General features: G+C 51.4%; 4 protein-coding genes across 4 annotated transcripts; 3 read left to right on the forward strand and 1 right to left on the reverse strand.

Annotated features, from left to right (window-relative positions):
* Positions 1-1,000: 1,000 nt before the first annotated feature.
* COCVIDRAFT_18101 (hypothetical protein) lies at positions 1,001-1,632 on the forward strand (the record flags this gene model as incomplete). The annotated part of the gene is made up of 2 exons (XM_014698628.1): positions 1,001-1,382; positions 1,514-1,632. The coding sequence occupies 2 exons, from the start codon at positions 1,001-1,003 to the stop codon at positions 1,630-1,632; spliced, it is 501 nt and encodes a 166-aa protein (XP_014554114.1).
* Positions 1,633-4,142: 2,510 nt separating this feature from the next.
* COCVIDRAFT_28772 (hypothetical protein) lies at positions 4,143-9,590 on the reverse strand (the record flags this gene model as incomplete). The annotated part of the gene is made up of 14 exons (XM_014698668.1): positions 4,143-5,177; positions 5,268-5,760; positions 5,811-5,887; positions 5,937-6,317; positions 6,382-6,786; positions 6,914-6,959; positions 7,586-7,605; positions 7,655-8,276; positions 8,324-8,532; positions 8,581-8,745; positions 8,796-8,848; positions 8,906-8,927; positions 9,098-9,253; positions 9,306-9,590. The coding sequence occupies 14 exons, from the start codon at positions 9,588-9,590 to the stop codon at positions 4,143-4,145; spliced, it is 3,969 nt and encodes a 1,322-aa protein (XP_014554154.1).
* Positions 9,591-9,862: 272 nt separating this feature from the next.
* COCVIDRAFT_105807 (hypothetical protein) lies at positions 9,863-10,889 on the forward strand (the record flags this gene model as incomplete). The annotated part of the gene is made up of 2 exons (XM_014698669.1): positions 9,863-10,739; positions 10,789-10,889. 2 exons carry the CDS (start codon positions 9,863-9,865, stop codon positions 10,887-10,889), a joined length of 978 nt encoding a protein of 325 aa, XP_014554155.1.
* A 693-nt stretch (positions 10,890-11,582) lies between these two features.
* COCVIDRAFT_39940 (hypothetical protein) lies at positions 11,583-17,835 on the forward strand (the record flags this gene model as incomplete). Its single annotated transcript, XM_014698670.1, has 6 exons — positions 11,583-11,833; positions 11,998-12,269; positions 15,005-15,157; positions 15,215-15,527; positions 15,592-16,717; positions 16,768-17,835. 6 exons carry the CDS (start codon positions 11,583-11,585, stop codon positions 17,833-17,835), a joined length of 3,183 nt encoding a protein of 1,060 aa, XP_014554156.1.
* Positions 17,836-18,543: the final 708 nt, after the last annotated feature.

Raw genomic sequence — 18,543 nt, forward strand, 5'->3', positions numbered from 1 at the left:
CAATTCCTTCTGTTTGCATTGTCTGCAGTTGCATTCTATGCTTGTTTCGAGAAAAGTTTGTAATGGAGCGTGCGAGTTCTATGCGACTATTCATTATCATCATACCCCCACAATAGCGAATGTAATTACATATACCTTGACCATGGCTTCCCTGTCCCGTGCTGGATTACGTCGACATGTTAATGCGTGTTTTTTTTTTGTTTTCCCTTTCCCCCCTATAGCCTAATCTCCACATAAAATCCTCTGCGTGTTCCTGGTCGTGTCACACCAAATGGTCGTGTGATGGCGTTTCAGCACCGTCGCAGCGTGCATCGGCGACACGCCGTTTCCCCTGCTCGCATTGCAACGACACGGAACATGGCTGTCATCGCGCAGCCACTTTCCCCTCCTCGCCCTTTTTGCAACAACCTAGCAAACAGCTAGTAAATAAGTATGAGTATCCCGCCCCACGCGCACCGCGCTTAGTCGGCGCTACGTCGTAGGTATCACTTTTTTTTTGTGGATGAGAAAGAGGTGGATTCGAACCTGTTTTGGAAATACAGACTGAGTCTTGTTGCCCATTTTTCAGGTTTTTTCTGTTTCGTTGTTTTCCTTTCTTGCCTTCGTTTGACCTGTCCGGTTTTTTCCCCTTTGCGTGCGACTGAAAAGAGAACTGCTGGGCAGTTTGAACTCGAACTCGGGCTGGATACTATACCGGGAACGATCCTTTGAAAGAACTTCACGATACCCATAACAGGCTGGAAATATTATACCGGAGAGAGAGAGAGAGAGAGAGAGAGAGAGAGGGGACGTCACTACACGGTCGATAAATCATAATACTTTTTGTCTGGACCCGAATCTCGATTATCGATATCTGTATATTCCCAAACCGAACACCACGATCAAAAACCGAAACACTCTTCGCGATTTTAATACAATTCACCCGACTACGACAACGACAACGACAACAACAACAACAACAACAACAACAACAACAACAACAACAACAACAACAACAACCATGCTCCTCCTCCCCTCAACCCTCCTAACCCTCCTCCACCTCGCCCTCCCCGCCCTCTCCCACGCCTCGCCCCAACCCCCCCTCCTCAACTCCACAGCCGACATATCCCTCCTACCCCGCCACACCCTCTTCCTGCGCCAACTCTCCAATCTCCAAACTTTCGACGGCAAACTCGGCAACACGCCCGCACCCCCGATTACGAATTCCGGTAAAGACGACCGCCCCTTTGAAGTCGAGGGAAACACTTTCCCGGATTTCGAAACTGCAGCGCAGAGAAGTTGCGATGAGCAGGCTCAGGGGTGTAGTCGTGAGGCGAATCGGAATGGAGGTGGAGGAGGGAAAGAGGGCGGGTTGAAGGTTAATGATTGTGATGAGCAGAAGAGTTAGTTTTTTTTTCCCCTTCCTTTCTTTCTTTCTACTTTCCTCTATTTCCCTTCCTCCTCCCCCATTTGTCTGTCTTTTTTTTTTCTTCTCAGAAAATGATTCTTTTTTACTAATACAATGGATACAAAGATAAATGCCTCGATGCGCAAAAGAGTGCCAAAGTCAAGGATTTCAAATCTGCGGTTGCAAGTACGAATATTGGGCCTGATCCCGATTTCCCGGAGTTTGATCTGATTTGTGAGGGTTGAACAGGGGAAGAAACCAAGAAAGAGAGAGATCTGAGAAGGGGTGGGTGGGGGTGTGTTTGGAGTTTGAAAGTACATGAGTATATACAGCCTTTTGGTATTCCTACAAGGAACTTGGAGTATTTTGGTTCCCAGTCATTATAAACATATATACATATACACGCACATATTTATATCCAATACAAGCAAATGAATATTGTTCAATTCAGTCCTATACGCCCTTTTCTAGTCTCCTCTCTCTATCTCTACGTTAAAAAAAATCTGCTGTCCACCCTGCTACTAGCACCACCACGATACTATCTCTGCAAAGACGATACAGATGAACAGTGCAAAAAGCAAAAAAAGCATCTCGGGCGGGGCTCGAACCCGCAGCCTTTGGATAACCGGATAAAGCAAATTTTTACATAGCTTAGAGATAGAAGTCCAACGCGCTACCATTGCGCCACCGAGACTTGTTGAACAAGTTTTATGAACATCTGGATTTTTTCAAAATTACTAATGTCATGTACTGAAAAATGTTTTTTTGGGCGAAAGGGGATGTCAACTGAATGTGAAGTCTTGGTACCATGGTTGAAGAAGGGCGGGGCTAGGTGCAAGGGCTCGACACGTCATCGTTGTGGGGGGAACAGAAAGCGGGGTCATCTTGGGTTGTGGTGGTACAAGTGCTTGACATGGAGTATGGAAACCTTGGTATTTAACGACAGTTTTGTATACTTAATATCATCTTTTTCGCCTTCAAAAGAAGAGAAAGAAAAGTCGCAGCTAACTCCCTTTATGCAGCCCTGTTACTAATAGGGTAAACAGCAAAAGAAGAAGAAATAGTGATGACGCATCACCCTTCAACCTCCTCCCACATCTCCAGCAGCCGATCATTATTCAATTCGCTCAAATCCAATTCATTGTCCTCCATCCAACCGCCATTCCGTCTCACGTTTCTCCTCCAAATATCGCATAGCTGCACGCGATTCGACTCCCAGCTCACCCATGCCGCGGCCTGGAGAAAGCAATCAGTGACATCGTCCAGCTTCTTCATTTCGGATCCGGGGATATCATCGAGTACACTCTCTGCGTCCTTGGACTCGCTATTCTGCTTCTTGCGACGGGGGAAGCACAGAGCGCGGTAGGTGGGCTGTGCGGGATTGCTGATTACAAAGGAAATTGGGGGCGTTGATTTAGTGATTGTAGATGAGGTCGAGGCAGGGGATTCAGTGAGCCAGGAGCGTAGGAGAGAGATTTTAGCTTTCTTTTCGGCTTTGGAGCGACTGATTGTGGGCTGGCCCTCCGCTTCGTTTTGAATGTCTTTGGCGGGTGAGGAAGTAGCTTCGTCGGCGGCAAGACGCTGGGAATTTTGTCCGAGCCAGTAGTGTCCTACGCGCTTTGGATCTACGGCAAAAACATCGTATAGCTTCTTCTTTTCCTTGTTCATCTGGGTAACATCTGTCTCGTTCTGTATCGTTTCCAGCACAGCCCACAACATGCCTTCCAGTGTATTCACGCGAAGCGTCCACTGCTGTACCGCGCTACCACCACCTGATCGCCACCTCTGCTTTTCGATCAAGATGACATCCGGAGATCCAGATAGTATCGTTTCCTTGATAAGCTTGTACGCAGTTTTAGACAAAGTATCCAGGGAATAAGGATCCACTTCTTCATCTGCGTCCGCTTCCGCGTCACTCAGTCTGGTCGTGTCTAGTTCGCTGCTCTCGGTCACGCCTTGATGTCTTACAGAAGCAAGATCCGCCTTTTCCCACCTTAAGATATCCATCTTCGCATCCAGACTGTCTTTCACCGGGTATGAGACTTCGGCCTCGCAGAAAGCCAGATTCTTGATACCCATGTCGATGCTCATGATGCGAAGTTTTTGGCCTATGGGCCGCGAAGCCTCCCATTCTGGATGACGAGCAAAGAGACGGGATTTGGTGAAGTTTTGCCGAAAGCGTTCCTCGAGAATTGACTTGGTTCCTGATGATGCTGAACCGATGCGTATAAGGAGTGACTGCAGCCCCTTTGCCGTTATGGCACGTGGTTTCGATGCCATTGTAGAAAAATCTTCAACGATAATTCTGCTTGTCGACAAAAGTTCTTCTCAACGAGTTCGCCGGCGGCGCATTGCCATTCAATGCTAATTGATTTTACAGAGCATTTTGGTTGTGGCCCCACAATTGGCTCATGTGGTGGTTAGCAAGTCTCTCATGGCGTGCAGAGATTGATCTAGGAAGGAAACACGAGGTGAGACATCTGAAGCTAATACACACCCCACGTGACCCGACATTACAAGTGGGCCTTTTCAGAGAAGTCAGTGAAATCATTCAAATTCCTAGGTTTCACAGCAAAACTCCCCAATAATCCAAGACAGTAATGTGGAAACCATAAATCATGAAGTGGCTATTCAATACACATCTGAATTACCATTGATTGCTTAAATATCCAAGAACTATGTACCACCAGCGCCATGCGCCATTTCCTTTTTAGATTTTAATTGTCGTCATTGTCTCCATCCAGTCATCCAACTTCTAGTCAGTCAATTCGGCACTCCTAGTAATCTCCTCCTTCATCTCTCTTCCCTTCCTCGCCAAAAGGTTGAGCGCGCTGCCAGCAAGGATGAAGCCACACTGATCTTGCGAGAGCGTGTGCTTGGTCTTGACCACCTTCTCGCTGCCATCTTTCTTCTTGAGAACCAACTCAACCTCTCCCTTGCCACCGCTCCTCAATACATCCAACAATCCCCTTGTGGCAACTTGGTCGCAAGCCGCAAAGGCGTCGTAGTCGGCCTCGTTTGCGAATGTCAGAGGTACGATACCTTGCTTTTTAAGGTTGGTCTCGTGGATTCGGGCAAAAGACTTGGCGAGGATGATGCGTCCTCCCAGGTAACGCGGCTGCAGAGCGGCGTGCTCACGTGCAGAGCCTTCACCGTAGTTGTGCTCTGCCACGACGAGCCATTCAACACCTTGGTCGCGCCATCTCTTTGCCAACTCAGGAATACCAGATTTCTTGCCATCCACATCATAAGCAACATTGACTTCGTCTGTTTCCGCGTTGACTGCACCGATCAGTGTGTTCTCAGAAATGTTGGGCAGATGGCCCTTGTACTTGAGCCATGGGCCGGCTGCAGAGATGGTGTCTGTTGTACACTGTCCCTTGACTTTGTAGAGGACGCGAAGCCCTGTAAACTCAGAGTCAGGGAATGCTGGGAAGGGGTCGAGCAGTGCCAGACGGCTAGAGGTAGGCGACACAACGACCTCGACATTGGGGTCAGGTACACCTGGCGTGGGCATAAAATCTGGGTTACCATCTGCAAATCCCTCCGAAGGTAGATCAGAGCCCTTTGGTGGCGCAAACTTGAAAGGCTCACCAGACGGCGTGGGAATGCTGTCAGTCATAGGGTTGAAGGTTGTGGAACCAGAGTATGCCATGGCAGTGATGAGTTCAGGGGATGCGAGGAAGTTCATTGTCGCACGGTTGCCATCATTACGACCGGGAAAGTTGCGGTTGTAAGATGTGAAGATGGCGTTGGACTCGCCCTTCTTGACCTCGTCTGTGCGCTTCCACTGGCCAATGCAGGGTCATTGAGTATGTCAGTATGGCGATTTTTTGACAGAAGATGTTGAGAGAACTCACCCGCAAGCATTCGCCAGAACAGTACCTCCTGCTGAAGTAAAAGTAGATAGAGTGTTGTCTCGGTCTAATGTTGCCCGGATTTGTTCACTGCCTGGTGTGATGAAGAAGTCAGCCTTCGGCTTGAGGCCCGCAGCTGACGCCTGCTTCACAATCTCTTCTGAACGGGTCATATCCTGGTAAGAACTGTTCGTGCAACTACCAATGAGACCTGCACCAAATGTCTTTGGCCATCCCTTTTCTTCAACTACTGTCTTGAACTTAGAGAGAGGTGTTGATAGATCAGGGGTGAAGGGTCCGTTAATATGGGGTTCCAGCTCTGAGAGGTTAATTTCAATGACTTTGTCATAGACGGCATCTGGGTCGGATCGCAAGAGGTTCTGTTGCATTGGCGATTGAGCGATCTTGGTGGCTGCTTCAGCAATGGATCCACGATGTGTGGCCTGCAGGTAAGGAACATGTGCTGGAGAGAAGGGGAAGAGCGATGTAGTTGCGCCGACTTCAGCACCCATGTTGCTATTTTTTGTCAGTCATAATCCCGAAACATCAGGGAACTTTGTTCTCACCAGATAGTCGCCATACCAGTGCAGCTCAAAGACTGCACTCCAGGACCAAAGTATTCAATGATGTAGCCAGTACCGCCCTGCGCATTTGTTAGCATCAATCACTACACAATCCTCGATGTCACATACCCGGACTGTGAGTTGACCAGCCAAGTTAAGAATCACGTCCTTTGGAGAAGCCCATCCACTGAGCTCTCCAGTGAGCTTGACGCCCAGGACTTTGGGTGCCTTGAGCTCCCATGGTGCATCTACTAGAGCATCTACTGCGTCGGCACCACCTACACCAATGGTAATGGAGCCAAGCCCGCCAGCATTCGGTGAGTGGCTGTCAGTTCCCAGAATCATTACACCCGGTGCGCTGTAGTTCTCCAACACGGTTTGATGGATGATACCCGCACCCGGCGGCCAAAACTCGACTCCATATTTCTTTGCCGCCGACTCCAAAAAATCGAAAATCTCGCTGTTGCCTGCAATAGACTGTGGAAGATCGGCTTCGGCACCTTTCTCACCCTATTGGCAATGTATCAGTATCAAGGCTCTACGATCGAGGCAAAAAGGACGAAATAATACTTACGACAATAAGATGGTCGCAGTGTATACTTGCTGGGACTGCTGTTGTCGGAAGTCCACAGCTCATAAACTGCAGCAGAGCCATCTGTGCACTAGCGTCCTGCATCGCCACACGGTCGGGCTTCAACTTCAGGTTTGCCTGGCCTCTGATATTCCGCCCGCCATTTGTGTTGCTCAAGAGCGACTCCTCGGGGTTCTCAAGATGCGAATACAATATCTTTTCAGCCAAGGTCAATTGGCGTGAGGAGCCAAGCACGCGCCGTACTTCCTCCAGGCGAGAGAGTAGTTTGGCATATGGCGGGGTGCGTGAGGCAATGTCGACATTGCGAGCCTTGGGCAGGTCATGAGTCGTAGCTAGATACCTTCGAGGTTGTAGGGCGGATTGCCGGAGCGAGGAGAGCAGGTGAGGCTTGGACGCTGTTAGTGTTCTGTCATGTACATTGGCTGATTTCACTGTAGATGCTCAAGTATGACTGTTCAAGTGTTGTACTTTTGCCGCATTCTGTATATTTTTCTCTAGGAGATGATTAACTCACCCTGTACTTGGCCGCTTGGCCGGCACAGATGATTTGCGACCGCATCCTGAGGCTTGTCTGGTGGGCGTCAGCACAATGGCGAAGGACAGGTGCACATTTGCACAAATTATCTCCAGCGACATCGCTCCGCAAGTCTGCACGTACCGGGGTTAGGGTCAGGGACGCGAACGTTAACGCCTCTCGTGTGGAGAACCCCTACAGCTTCTATCCAATCACAAAGCATGTGGACGTCATCACAGAAAAAAGATGCGCCCAGAGAGCAGTGAACTTGAATGACTGCGAATTAGCAGTCAAATCGAGTCTAGTGTTTATGAGATTCAGAGTATGTTGTTTAGAGAGAAATAGAATCAATTGCTATTTCATAAATCCTAACACCTAAATTGCGTTCACACATTTACCAAGATGTCAAGCACTTTTAAGAAAACACTAACATTGGTATCCTAATGAGAGTACTAAGTCCATTCGGACAAACTAATACTATACCCGATCGCCAGCAGAGACGCGGCTCAATAGCAACCAAGCAAGCTCGCCGAAGCGACAGGTATTATTTCTAACGCCACCAGACATGCTGTGAATCATTACAGGAGAGTTTGTTTGAACTGTGCTCAATCAATCAAGTCAAGATGAGAGGCTGTCGTAAGTGCTCAATCATAGTCGTTGCTTGACACTTACAAGCCGGGCGGTGGAGGGACCTAATGGCACATTAGCTGAGACCATCTTGTGCTCATAATGTATACGTACCGCGCCGTAGTTTGAAGGCGAAGCAGCAGGCGGAGGTGGTGGCGGGGGAGCACCATAGCCAGCCGACGCAGGCTCGGAAGGTGGTGGTGGAGGTGGTGCAGCGGCACCGGCCCCTGGAGCAGGCGACTGAGTTTGTCCATAACCGGCCTGAGCATAGTAAGCGGCATACTGCTGCTGCTGCATGGTAAGATATGCTTGGTAACCACCATATTGGGCATAGGGGTCTTGGTCAGGGTTTTGCTGGTAGTATGCAATCCATGCTTGGGCAGCATTCGCATCAAAGGCCTGGTTGTTCGCGTCGGCAGTTGGCGTTGCGGCGGCTGGTGACATGTGGCTCTCCAGGGCACCATAGCCGTTGTGGCCTCCTTGCCCACCATGTCCGCCGTAGCCGCCGTAGCCACCAGCGCCTCCGTAACCATAGCTTTCGCTTCTGCCACGGTCGCCACGGTCGCCACGGTCGCCGCGGTCGCCGTATCCTGGTCGGCCACCGGAGTAGCCGTCGCGGTCACCAAATCGAGCTGATGCAGGGCGGTCCTTGAAAGCATGGTAGTCTGTCTTTACCTTGTCGAGCAGCTCTTCGCAGAGCTGCTTCGCTTGGGCTACACCTTCAGGGCGGGGTCCGCTACGTCTTGTCAGCACAGATATACATGACAGCAACAAGGCACCTACGCAATGTGGAGGTACATGGGCTCGTCGCTCTCTTGGCCGGAGTTGGGCTCCATGAAACCAGAACCGCGACCCTTGATTTGCACCTTGCAGCCTGTCTCCTGTTGGATAAACTTGACATTGTCGCCACCGCGACCGACAACCTGTGCTCGCAAGTTAAAGCCACTAATAGGCTCCAGACCTACGGAGATTTTCTCTTCGGGCCACTTGCGCTGTTCCTAGTTAGCGACGTATTGACCCTAGTGGACAGGGAGACATACCCGACCAAACTCGTCACGTTCAAAGTTCTCGGGCTCGCGACGGCGGAAACGACGTTCGTCAACTAAGTTAGGGAGATCTTCCTTCTTCATCTCTTCAATCATTGCTACAGCCTTTTCGAGGCCCTCCTTGGAAGTGCTAGTGATGCGGAGATAGAGCGGGGGGTTCTGCGACATTGATTAACATTTGCATGCTGAAATCAGAAACATCAACTTACAGCAGCAGTGGCCATGTTCTTGTCGGGATAATATTCTCCACGAGTGGTGACATCTTGCATGTATAAGCAGGAGTTCTAAACATCAGCAGGTATAGTCGGGGAATGCGTACCGGCGCCAGTCTCGTCTTTGATCTATATATCACATGGAGGTTAGCATCTGATAAACGGGGTTTGGAACGCGCTAGAAGATCAAGTAAGCTCTGACTCTCCATGCAGAGAGATGCGCAAACAGAGTCCGGCTCCCAGGGCAGAGCGAGGACATGATCCTAATCGATCAGTGAACAGCAAAAACAGTTATTTACCCTCTTTTGTGTGGCTCCTTTGGTCAGTGTATAACGATTACGGAGATCATTGATTTCAATGTCCTTGATGTAGTCACCATCCTGCTGGTACGTCTCGTTGCTGATGGCCGCAGCAGAATTGGATGCGGGCGACTTGGCGACTGGAGGAGTGGGCGCCTGGGCACGGTCAGTAGTGGGCTTTGGTGAAGAGGTTTGGCGAGGGACATACAGAGCGAATTGGCGGCACATCGACGTGCTGGATGCCCTTCTTCGCCTGAATCTGCGCGTTGATCCTCGCAGCCGCCGCAGCCGCAGCCGCAGCCGCCTTGTTCTTGAAGCTGGCCGAGGCAGGGCTGTCTGTGCCTTCACGAGAAATAGGGCTACGAGCGCGATGCGACTCGGACTCTCGTCGCGACGGAGACCTAGAGCGGCGGTCAGTGTCGAAGCGCGAACGTGCCGGACGCTCCGGCTCGTCGCTATCAAAGCGAGATCGCGGACGGCGTTCTTCAGACATGGTTCGGTGGGCGCTTAGAGACAAGATAGACGTGCGGCGAGGGTCGATGTCGAAGTCAAAGGTCAAGATGGACGCACCAGTCAATCACTGTTCGCTTGTCGCCTGGGCACAGCTGCTGCTCGCTTACTTAGCGTGCCGCGGCTGCACCTGCCCGTTGGCGCCTCCTCCGACCATCGGCCGCGCCTTAGGACCGGCGCTGTATTTGACTTTGTACGGCTCCCTCGCTTCTATATACTCTGCTCTGCTACGTATACACACGTACTCATCCCACAATGGCCTCCCGGCGCGCAGTACTGCCGCTGCGCAGCCTCCTCAGCAGGCAATGCGCCGGCACCCTCCGCCTGCAACAGAGGGCATCCAGCTCCTCATCTACACAGGCACTCGCCTACAAGGCCCTCCACCGCCGCATCGCGCCGCTCCCAACCGAAGACCGCCCTCCGGCATGGTCGGCGCCTGCTGCCGTCAGCAACATTCTCTACGAGACACCACTTCCGTCACAGGCCCCCCCAAAGAGTCACATCCTCAATTGCTTGGTCCAGAACGAGCCCGGTGTGCTGTCCCGTGTATCCGGTATCCTGGCCGCCCGTGGCTTCAACATTGACAGTCTGGTCGTCTGCAACACCGAGGTGGATGATCTCTCGCGTATGACAATTGTGCTCCAAGGTCAGGATGGGGTTATAGAACAGGCCCGCCGCCAATTGGAGGACCTAGTCCCTGTCTGGGCTGTGCTCGACTACACCGAGTCACCCCTCGTTCAGCGCGAGTTGCTTCTCGCAAAGGTCTCGATCCTCGGACCTGAGTACTTTGAGGAGCTTCTTGCACACCACCGCGAAATGGCCCAGCCACCCGAGACGGATCGTCACGAAATCGAGAACATGTCAGAGGATGAGCGCAATGCTGCAGCACACGATGCTGCTCGTGAGTCGCTGAGGAAGGACTACCACCCCACAAACCTGCCCATCAGCCAGGCGCTTCGACACAAGCACGAACATCTGCGTGCCATCACCTTCATGACTCATCAGTTTGGTGGAAAAGTGCTTGACATTAGCACCAACAATTGCATAGTAGAGGTTTCGGCAAAGCCCACCAGGATCGACTCGTTCATGAAGCTGATTGCACCATTTGGTATTCTCGAATCGGCGAGAACTGGTACGTAGCTCGAAACTTTACCTAAGAATCAACACTAACGTTAGAATAGGTCTAATGGCTCTACCCCGCTCTCCTCTCCACAATAGCGCAGAAGTCGAGGAGATGGAGGCACAAGATGTTGTCGACAACAGCCTGCTCCCCCCAGGTTAAGCATTGAAAAAAGCGGTCAAGTCTGTTCGGGGTCAACATATGTGGGTGTTGCATATCATGTGTACAGTACGGTGTTTCTCCAGAGGCAGTACTCTATATGGGAGGTAGGCTGTGACATCGCTTCATGTATTTCAAGATCAAAAAAAATAATCGTCTTCGATATGAGTGACCAGTAATGCAAAAATATTTCAATGTTGCAAACTACGTGTCTGATCGGCTGTCATCGTTTAAAGCCGCAACAAGTACCTGAAACATATGCCGAAACTCGACCCCCAGACACTGTGGATTCCGGCTTACCCCCGGTTGCGGTAGACACTTCACCACGTGAAACACTAACAGCCGAATGAGCGATCGACGTCCACTGCGGAAACGACTACGCACGCAGCTAACGCTGTAACACCCCTAGGTTAACAAGCGGAAAAATGCCCAGCCGGTGCTTACAAAATACACTCTTCTTTCGGCCCGATCAACTCAGGCATGGCTAACTCGTGCGTGTTCTTACATATACTTTCGGGCCAGTCATCAACATAGTCCCAGTCGCCCAGATTTTTTACTTCTACACATTTACTTGGCATATTTCCCCAATCTCGAACGTTTTTCTTTCCTTAGTAAGAAAAGAAGGAAGGGAAGAGACATCCAATTTTTTTCTCCATATAAGAGAACAGATATATTCAAGCGGATTTAAAAGAAAAGATGGGAAATGAAATCCCCATCCCCGCTGGTCTCATCGAAGAACCACTCGATCACGCCGTAGATATAATAGGCGAAATGTTTAAAGACGATCCCTTCCAGCGCTACGTGCTCATGGACGAACTAGCCAAGAGAGGCGAGACAGACGTCAGTTATGAACACAACCGGGAAATCTTCGCAGATGTGATTCCGGGGATTCTGGCAGGTGAGGCGCGGGCTATTACTGTTGCGGGGAGTGGAATCTCAAGTGTATGGTACGTTGTTATCTACCTCCCCATACTTTTTCCCTACACTCTCCATACTTCCTTTTTCTTCTATTTTCCTTCCAAATCACATAAAGAGTCAAAAAATTTAGTATTGGGAATTTGGATTTGATAATGGTGGAATAAAAGAGACTAATATGTATATACAATGACAGGCGTCTCGAGCCCATAGAAGATGAACCCATCATCCCCCCGCACTACCCACCCGGCGTCACCGAACTCAACCTTGCCGCGCACAGGACAAAGAAACAACATCTACCCCCAAACGCAACACACATGCTGCATCTCTCCTTGCTGGGAAACTACCGTGAGCATCCCTCCAATGACAAGAGTTGCAATCACAAAGTCAGCGAGGTGATGAGACCGGTGCTCAAGATGGCAAAGGAGAAGGGCTGGCCGGTTGTGCTGGAGGCCACGTCGGAGAATGGCAGGGATGTGTATAAGCATTTGGGAATGGAGGTGCTGGAGGAGCATACGTTTGGACAGGGTAAAGTGGGGAGTGATGGGAAGAGGAAAGAGGGCGGTGAGGGAGTCAAGATTTGGGTTATGATGGCTTAATTGATTCCAAATGTCTTTGCTGGCCAACTTTTTTTTTCCTTTGGCAATGGTAATGTGCCAGCGCATCTTTGTGGCTTGCATTGTTATCGCAAGCATGTTTTTGGGTGCTGGATGTTGTCTTCACCGCGCGCCTTTTTCTTGGGTGCATGACGAAGTACCGACGTGTGAGGGGAGGAGTGGAGGATAGAGTTTAGAGATAAGATGAGGTGTATAGATTTGGAGTCTTGCTTTTGGGCCAAGAGATAGATAACAGAGATGGTACATGGGACAGAGAGAGACGTGGCATGCAAGTTGGAAGTGTATGTACATTGTACATTGTGCGTTGCATTGAGTGTTTCTGCGCGCATATGCATGTAGGATTGCAATTGATACTCATGTTAACCTAGGCAAACGTTGCGCATGCTGCTGATTGCAAGTTCATTTTTACAGGTAGTTGAATATCCAGCTGCATTCCTAATCAACCGATTAAGCGTATCCGCATTGGTGCTGTTGTAATGGTTCAGTGTTCATGTCGTACGACAACGGCAATCCAGACCAAGCGCATCCTTCAGCGTCAGACGAGCCCCGCCAGCCTCAACTATGAGTCGATCGAAATCCATCGGCACAGCACCGAGCGTGCAGTTTAAAACGCGAGCAATGCAGAGTGCCGTAACTTGCCAGTGTCTGAAATGAAACGCTCACCATCCAGAGCACCCACGTGGGCGGCGTCGGCCTCGCCAGTGGAACGATGTCCGTTCCGGCTGTGTGATGGCAGCTGCATATGCACCATGTCTTATGTAGAAATCTCCGGATCCCTGCAACGTAGTCCTTGCTTGTATAGGTAGGTGAGCACGCGACCTGACAGGCCAGCGCCTGCATGCATGTCGTATACCTACGCCTCGCAGATACGTCGGGTCAAGACAAGCAATGCCAATGTGGCTGATTGTGCAGCAGTTTGTGGCACTTCGGCTATGCACATGGATCCTTTTTGGGCTCTTGGTTCCTAAAAAGAACCGTTTTTTTGTATACGAAAAGATGAGTGTATCTCAGCAATGCTTGGGTGTAGCTACCGTCCCCGTCTCGAAGGCGGGTGCTGTTGCGGATGCAGCGTGCCGCGTGGGGTTTCTGCTTAGGAATTATGGACATGGTCTAGAGCCGTTTGACTCAGTTTTCCTCTTCTGCTTCAGGCAGCCAGACTCGTGTGGCTCCATGCCCGCTGTAGACTCTCTCTCGACTAGTAACAAGTTGCCGCGGCTTACGGACCTACAGGCGATGAGTGGATTAGGCCCACTTCTGCTCTGGATCGAAGACCCTGCGACGGGTGGCCGGCGGCCGCACGTAATTTCGTGGGGATCTTGATAACCGTTGACTCTTGCGCGCGCTTGTTCTTCTTCCTTCAAAATCACGAGCATATCATACTCCTAGTAAGCGATTTGGCGATCAATCTGCAAGGATTGCGTCATGTGGGATCCTGTTCGCCATTGGATGAGTATCGGCAGATTTGGATTATTTGCAGTAAGCGATGTTCGAGTGGAATATTGTTTCCGCTTCCGCCCCACGCAAGACAAGTGGAGATGTTCGTTATGCGCTTGCGGTATGGTCCATATTTGTTGCGAGGCAAGCTTTTGTGCTCCATTTTTCTCCAGATATATACAATGCCCAATCAGCAAGCACTGATGACATTTTGCTGTCGAGCAGGGTCTGTCCGGATATCACGGTATATTGACGTACAGGCATGATCGCAGTCCACGGAGAGAGGGAATCGATTCGAGTTTCGATATTGGAATTGTCGTTTATGTGGTGCTCAAGTGCCGTTAGCTCCTGATACGATACGGTACGTATTTCACATGGAAATGGAAATGGGAACGGAGGGAGATGCGTCTCCGGACCAGTGTGGGCTGTTGCAGCCAATAGGAGGAGCATTGCCGTTCGTGGCCTTGTCAAACGGCAGCGGTGGCCAGGCCGCAGCGGCGCTGGCCTGGGCTGGCTGGAGGAGCATTGTGAGGATCCGCCGCGCAGATATTTTCTTCCCTTTTTTTCTTTGCCATTGGCACGTCGGGGCTGAGGCTGCTGCGGCGACGGAGGCGTGGTGTTGAGTGGGGGAGGAGATTGGTTGGCGGCAGGGCTGCCGTGGATTTTCAACAGCGATGGATGCTTGCACGTGCATCGACTGGGATGACGGCGGAGGGCGTGGCAGGGGTGCGAATAAGTAGCGTGAACCAGCGCGCGCGGCCGATGTCATTTCCCTTCCCAGCTTTTGGCCATGGATATGCATGCGGTCACCCAGCTTCAGTCCTTACTGCTTTTCACAAGCTCAATGCTGCCCTTCCTCTGGTTGTGTGCGCTGGGCTAATTATCCGGTCAGTATATAGTCTCAACGGTTCCGGTGACATTGGCATAGGACCGATTCAAAACATTGGCAGCCGACCCGCGCCTCTCAGTCGTCAGCTCAACTGTTATCGCTTCCTAGTTAAGCCGTTCGGTAAGCAGTCCGTACGCGGTAGCCTCTCGGCCGTTCGGCGGCTCAATGCCCCAAATGATGCCTTGGATCTGCGACACATGAGATGGAACCATCAACGTCTCCGCCGTTGCGCTATTGGGATCCCGTTATCTAACGGCTGGCAGTTCGCACCATTGTTTGCCTCCTGCGACGCTACACCTCTGTCCTACAGTACCCTGTCCCATTGAACGCCCACGACCTCCATCCCTACGCGCTACTTGTTGGAATGAAGTACGGCGATACCCTGAGGCAGAGGTCCATACCAGAATGGGGCCACTGTAAGTGTCCGACGCCACATTGCGTGACCGTCTCGGCTAACAGTTGCGCGCTTGCAGATAACATAGACTACGACTACCTCAAAGAGCTTATCAAGCACCAGACCACACCAGGCACGAACAAGGCCGTATCCATACCCGGCCAGGGCGAGAGCACAGAGAGAGCTTTTGGCGACACCTTCTTCAAGGTCCTCGCGGAACAGCATGATCGCATCAACCTATTCATACGAAGCAAGAGCGGCGAGATCGAACGGAGGCTAGAGCACATCAGCAAGACCCTACACCACCTGCGTACGAAACGCGATCCGGCGAGTGGGCGTCTCCCCGCTCGCACCGTCGAGAGATATGCCAAGATCGAAGCAGACGTCCTGAGGTACGCGACAAACACACTCGTGCACGCGTATCCACGGCCACCCCGCTGACACACACAAATACAGGACCGGAGAGGAAATCAGGTCGCTATCCCGCTTCCAAGTCACCCAACGAACTGGCTTCGTCAAGATCCTGAAGAAGTACAAGCGCTGGACCAAAGATGGAGAGCTTGCCTATGTTTTCAAGCAAGAGATCAGCAGCCGCCCGGACAGCCTTTTTCAGCTAGACCTGGGCTACCTATTGGACCAGTTCGTCGACGCACTCGACACGCTCCGTTCGGCCTTCGACGTCGAGAGTACATCAGCGGCTAACGCTACCAGTGTTACTGGTCAGTCGCCGGCTGCGCGCATATCAAGAAGTTTGGAGAGAGGAGATGACGTGGACTTTGACCTAGCACTGGACACAGTGCCCTTGGGCTCCAAAGGAAGCAAAGCAACATATTGGATACACCCGGATCACATTGTTGAGGCCCAGGTGTTGCTTCTTCAACACATGCGACTTTATATCAACAAAGCAAGGCGCAATTCATCTTCTAGACCAACACCACTTCGCCGCCACTCGTCCACGGCCAACATGGACCCTTATGTTGGCAGCGAAGATACAACTGGACTTGTTGTTCTTGATCATCCCGAGACGTTTGCATTCAAGCAAAACGCAGGCACGATAGGCGCAGCGGAGGAGATGCAAGGGAGCATTGGAATCAAGGCAGCGGGGCAGGTGCGGTGTTGTGCTTCAAGTCAAGCGGCGGTTATTGTTTGTGACGAAGGCGATGCACAACACGCACCACCATCCAGTGTCAAGACAGTAAAGATGGAACGCAGATATCTAAAAAACTTCTTGGATACATCTGTGACTAATGACAGTATTAAGCATTCTTGTAGTCCACGGGAGAATGTCTTGACTGCCCGGCAATGGCTTGCTGAACACACATCCGCAAAGCCCATTGCTGGTGCACTCTTGAAGCGAACCCGGTTTACTGGGCTTCACAACAATTCTGCAGGAGGTACTTGGGCAACTCTGGACAAGGACATCTCTTTGACAGACCAGCTATTTGAAGACCTTGGCAGCGACGACTGGACTTCAGCCGCCAAATCCGAGTCGACCCAGCGGTTTCCTCATGCCATCCTAGAGATTCGCCGTGAGGGCAACCAGGCTACGTCTCTCATCCAGATGCTTGACCGAAGTCATTTGGTATGTCAGACCCCGATTTTTTCTTCCGAGTTACCTACTAATAAATGCAGGTTGAGCGTGTCCGAGGCTTCTCTTTGGAGGCACATGCTGTGTGGGCTTGCTGCAAGCCAGGCGCCATGTCTGCGCCTTTTTGGATTTCCCTCTTGGATAAGGACATTCGCAAGTTACCAGAGCCCGTCCAACGACGGAGCCGTAAGGCTAGGGGTAGTGCCAGCGCTTCAGTATCGCAGATGTCTCCTACAGCTACATCCACATCCAATACTTCGTATGACGGCCAGTCTAGCCCGCTTGCGTCACGTTACGAGGAGTCTTCTGCAACATCGGTACATGAGTTTGTCGACCCACCGCCACTGCAGGCATTTAGGAAGAAGAGTCGCAAGCCCTACTCCGACTATCCTCCTCCGATAATACGGGGAGAGTCTGAGGCAGAGGCACACCCACGGTACTGGAACGAATACGACCACCCGGAAGACGAAGAAGGGGGCTATTATATCTACATCGACCCCGATGCGTCTGTAAAATTTCCGGGACAAGAGTTTTTCGAGGCATGTGCGAGGAAAACAAGAAAGCTGTTTGGGATACAAGAGGAGCCTGAAGAGGCATCCCTCTCTGGCATTGAAGATTCGGACGATGACAACGATACGATTGATTCATCGCCCGTTATCCACGCGGCAAATTACGGAGCAATTGATTCGAGCAGGCAAGGTACAGAGGGAAAAGGCTATTTCAGCACTCTGTTCCGTTCGTTGCGTAATCCCCACCGCGACGCGGACATTTTCAACGAGCGGCGCGCGCTACTAGGCGAGGTGGAGAGTAACCAACACAAGGTTGAAATGACCAAACTGCGATTTTACTCGACAGCTCTAGGTGCAGCTGTGGTTTTGGACCTTGTCTTGTGTCTGATGACGGTGACGAGCCGGAAGAAGGAGCGAGGTGTTGTGGATGCTGGCGTTATGATTGGTACCATTTGTTCGCTTGTCTTATGTGTTGTCGCTGTGATCAGCATGCAGACACGTAGGGAGCGGTTAGGATGGGTGCATCAGGGAGCGGTGCTGAGCATCACGGGCGCGGTGGTGGCATTGGACATTGTACTTTTGTTGTGGGTGGCACGGATTTGAGAAAGGGGGCTTGGCTAGGTGTGGTCTGGTTGTTGTCATATTTTTTTCTGTTGGGTACTGGTACGGGAGAGTGAGAAGCTTGGGTCTACTCTAGGGGAGGGCGGAACGAGGGTGGCATGGCTGGCTGTTGGCTGATTTTGTGGGTATATGGTCGTATGTGGAAAGGATTGGGCGTCGACAAGAGAGATCGCCGCCGTGATATTCAACATGAATCAATGCTGGCAGCACCATTCGATACACGAATCCACAGGACATGAGATCATCATGAGGCTCTGCGATCCACTGCGCTTGGCGAGTCTCCGTGGGGGTGTGCCGCTTCCGGTTGGGTACTCCACCCAAACCGCGATTGAGGGGGAGAGTCGGAAGAGCTTCCTATTCTGTCTGCATCCGCCACTTCAAATGTCACTGAATGCCCAAAGGGCTGCACAACCACTGCCGAAACACGGCCAGTTCACGTGAATGTACATCTGTATACTACAGGTGTAGGGCATATGCAGAAGCGCAGCCAACAGGCGGGCTGCCCTGCTACGGTGCTTCAGCGGCCGAGAGCCTGCACGTGCAGTCTCCAGCTCCAGCTCCAGCGTCCAATGTCCCGCCATTCCCGAGGTGGAGCGCAACCTAACGCGAACCCACGCTTTCGTCATCCCAAGCGGCGGATGCGCTTCAGACTTTTGAAGCTCCACTGTTCCTGTCTGCCACCTTTCCTCC

This window comes from Bipolaris victoriae (assembly GCF_000527765.1).
Source record: "Bipolaris victoriae FI3 unplaced genomic scaffold scaffold_74, whole genome shotgun sequence".
In the NCBI taxonomy this organism is placed as follows: domain Eukaryota; kingdom Fungi; phylum Ascomycota; class Dothideomycetes; order Pleosporales; family Pleosporaceae; genus Bipolaris; species Bipolaris victoriae.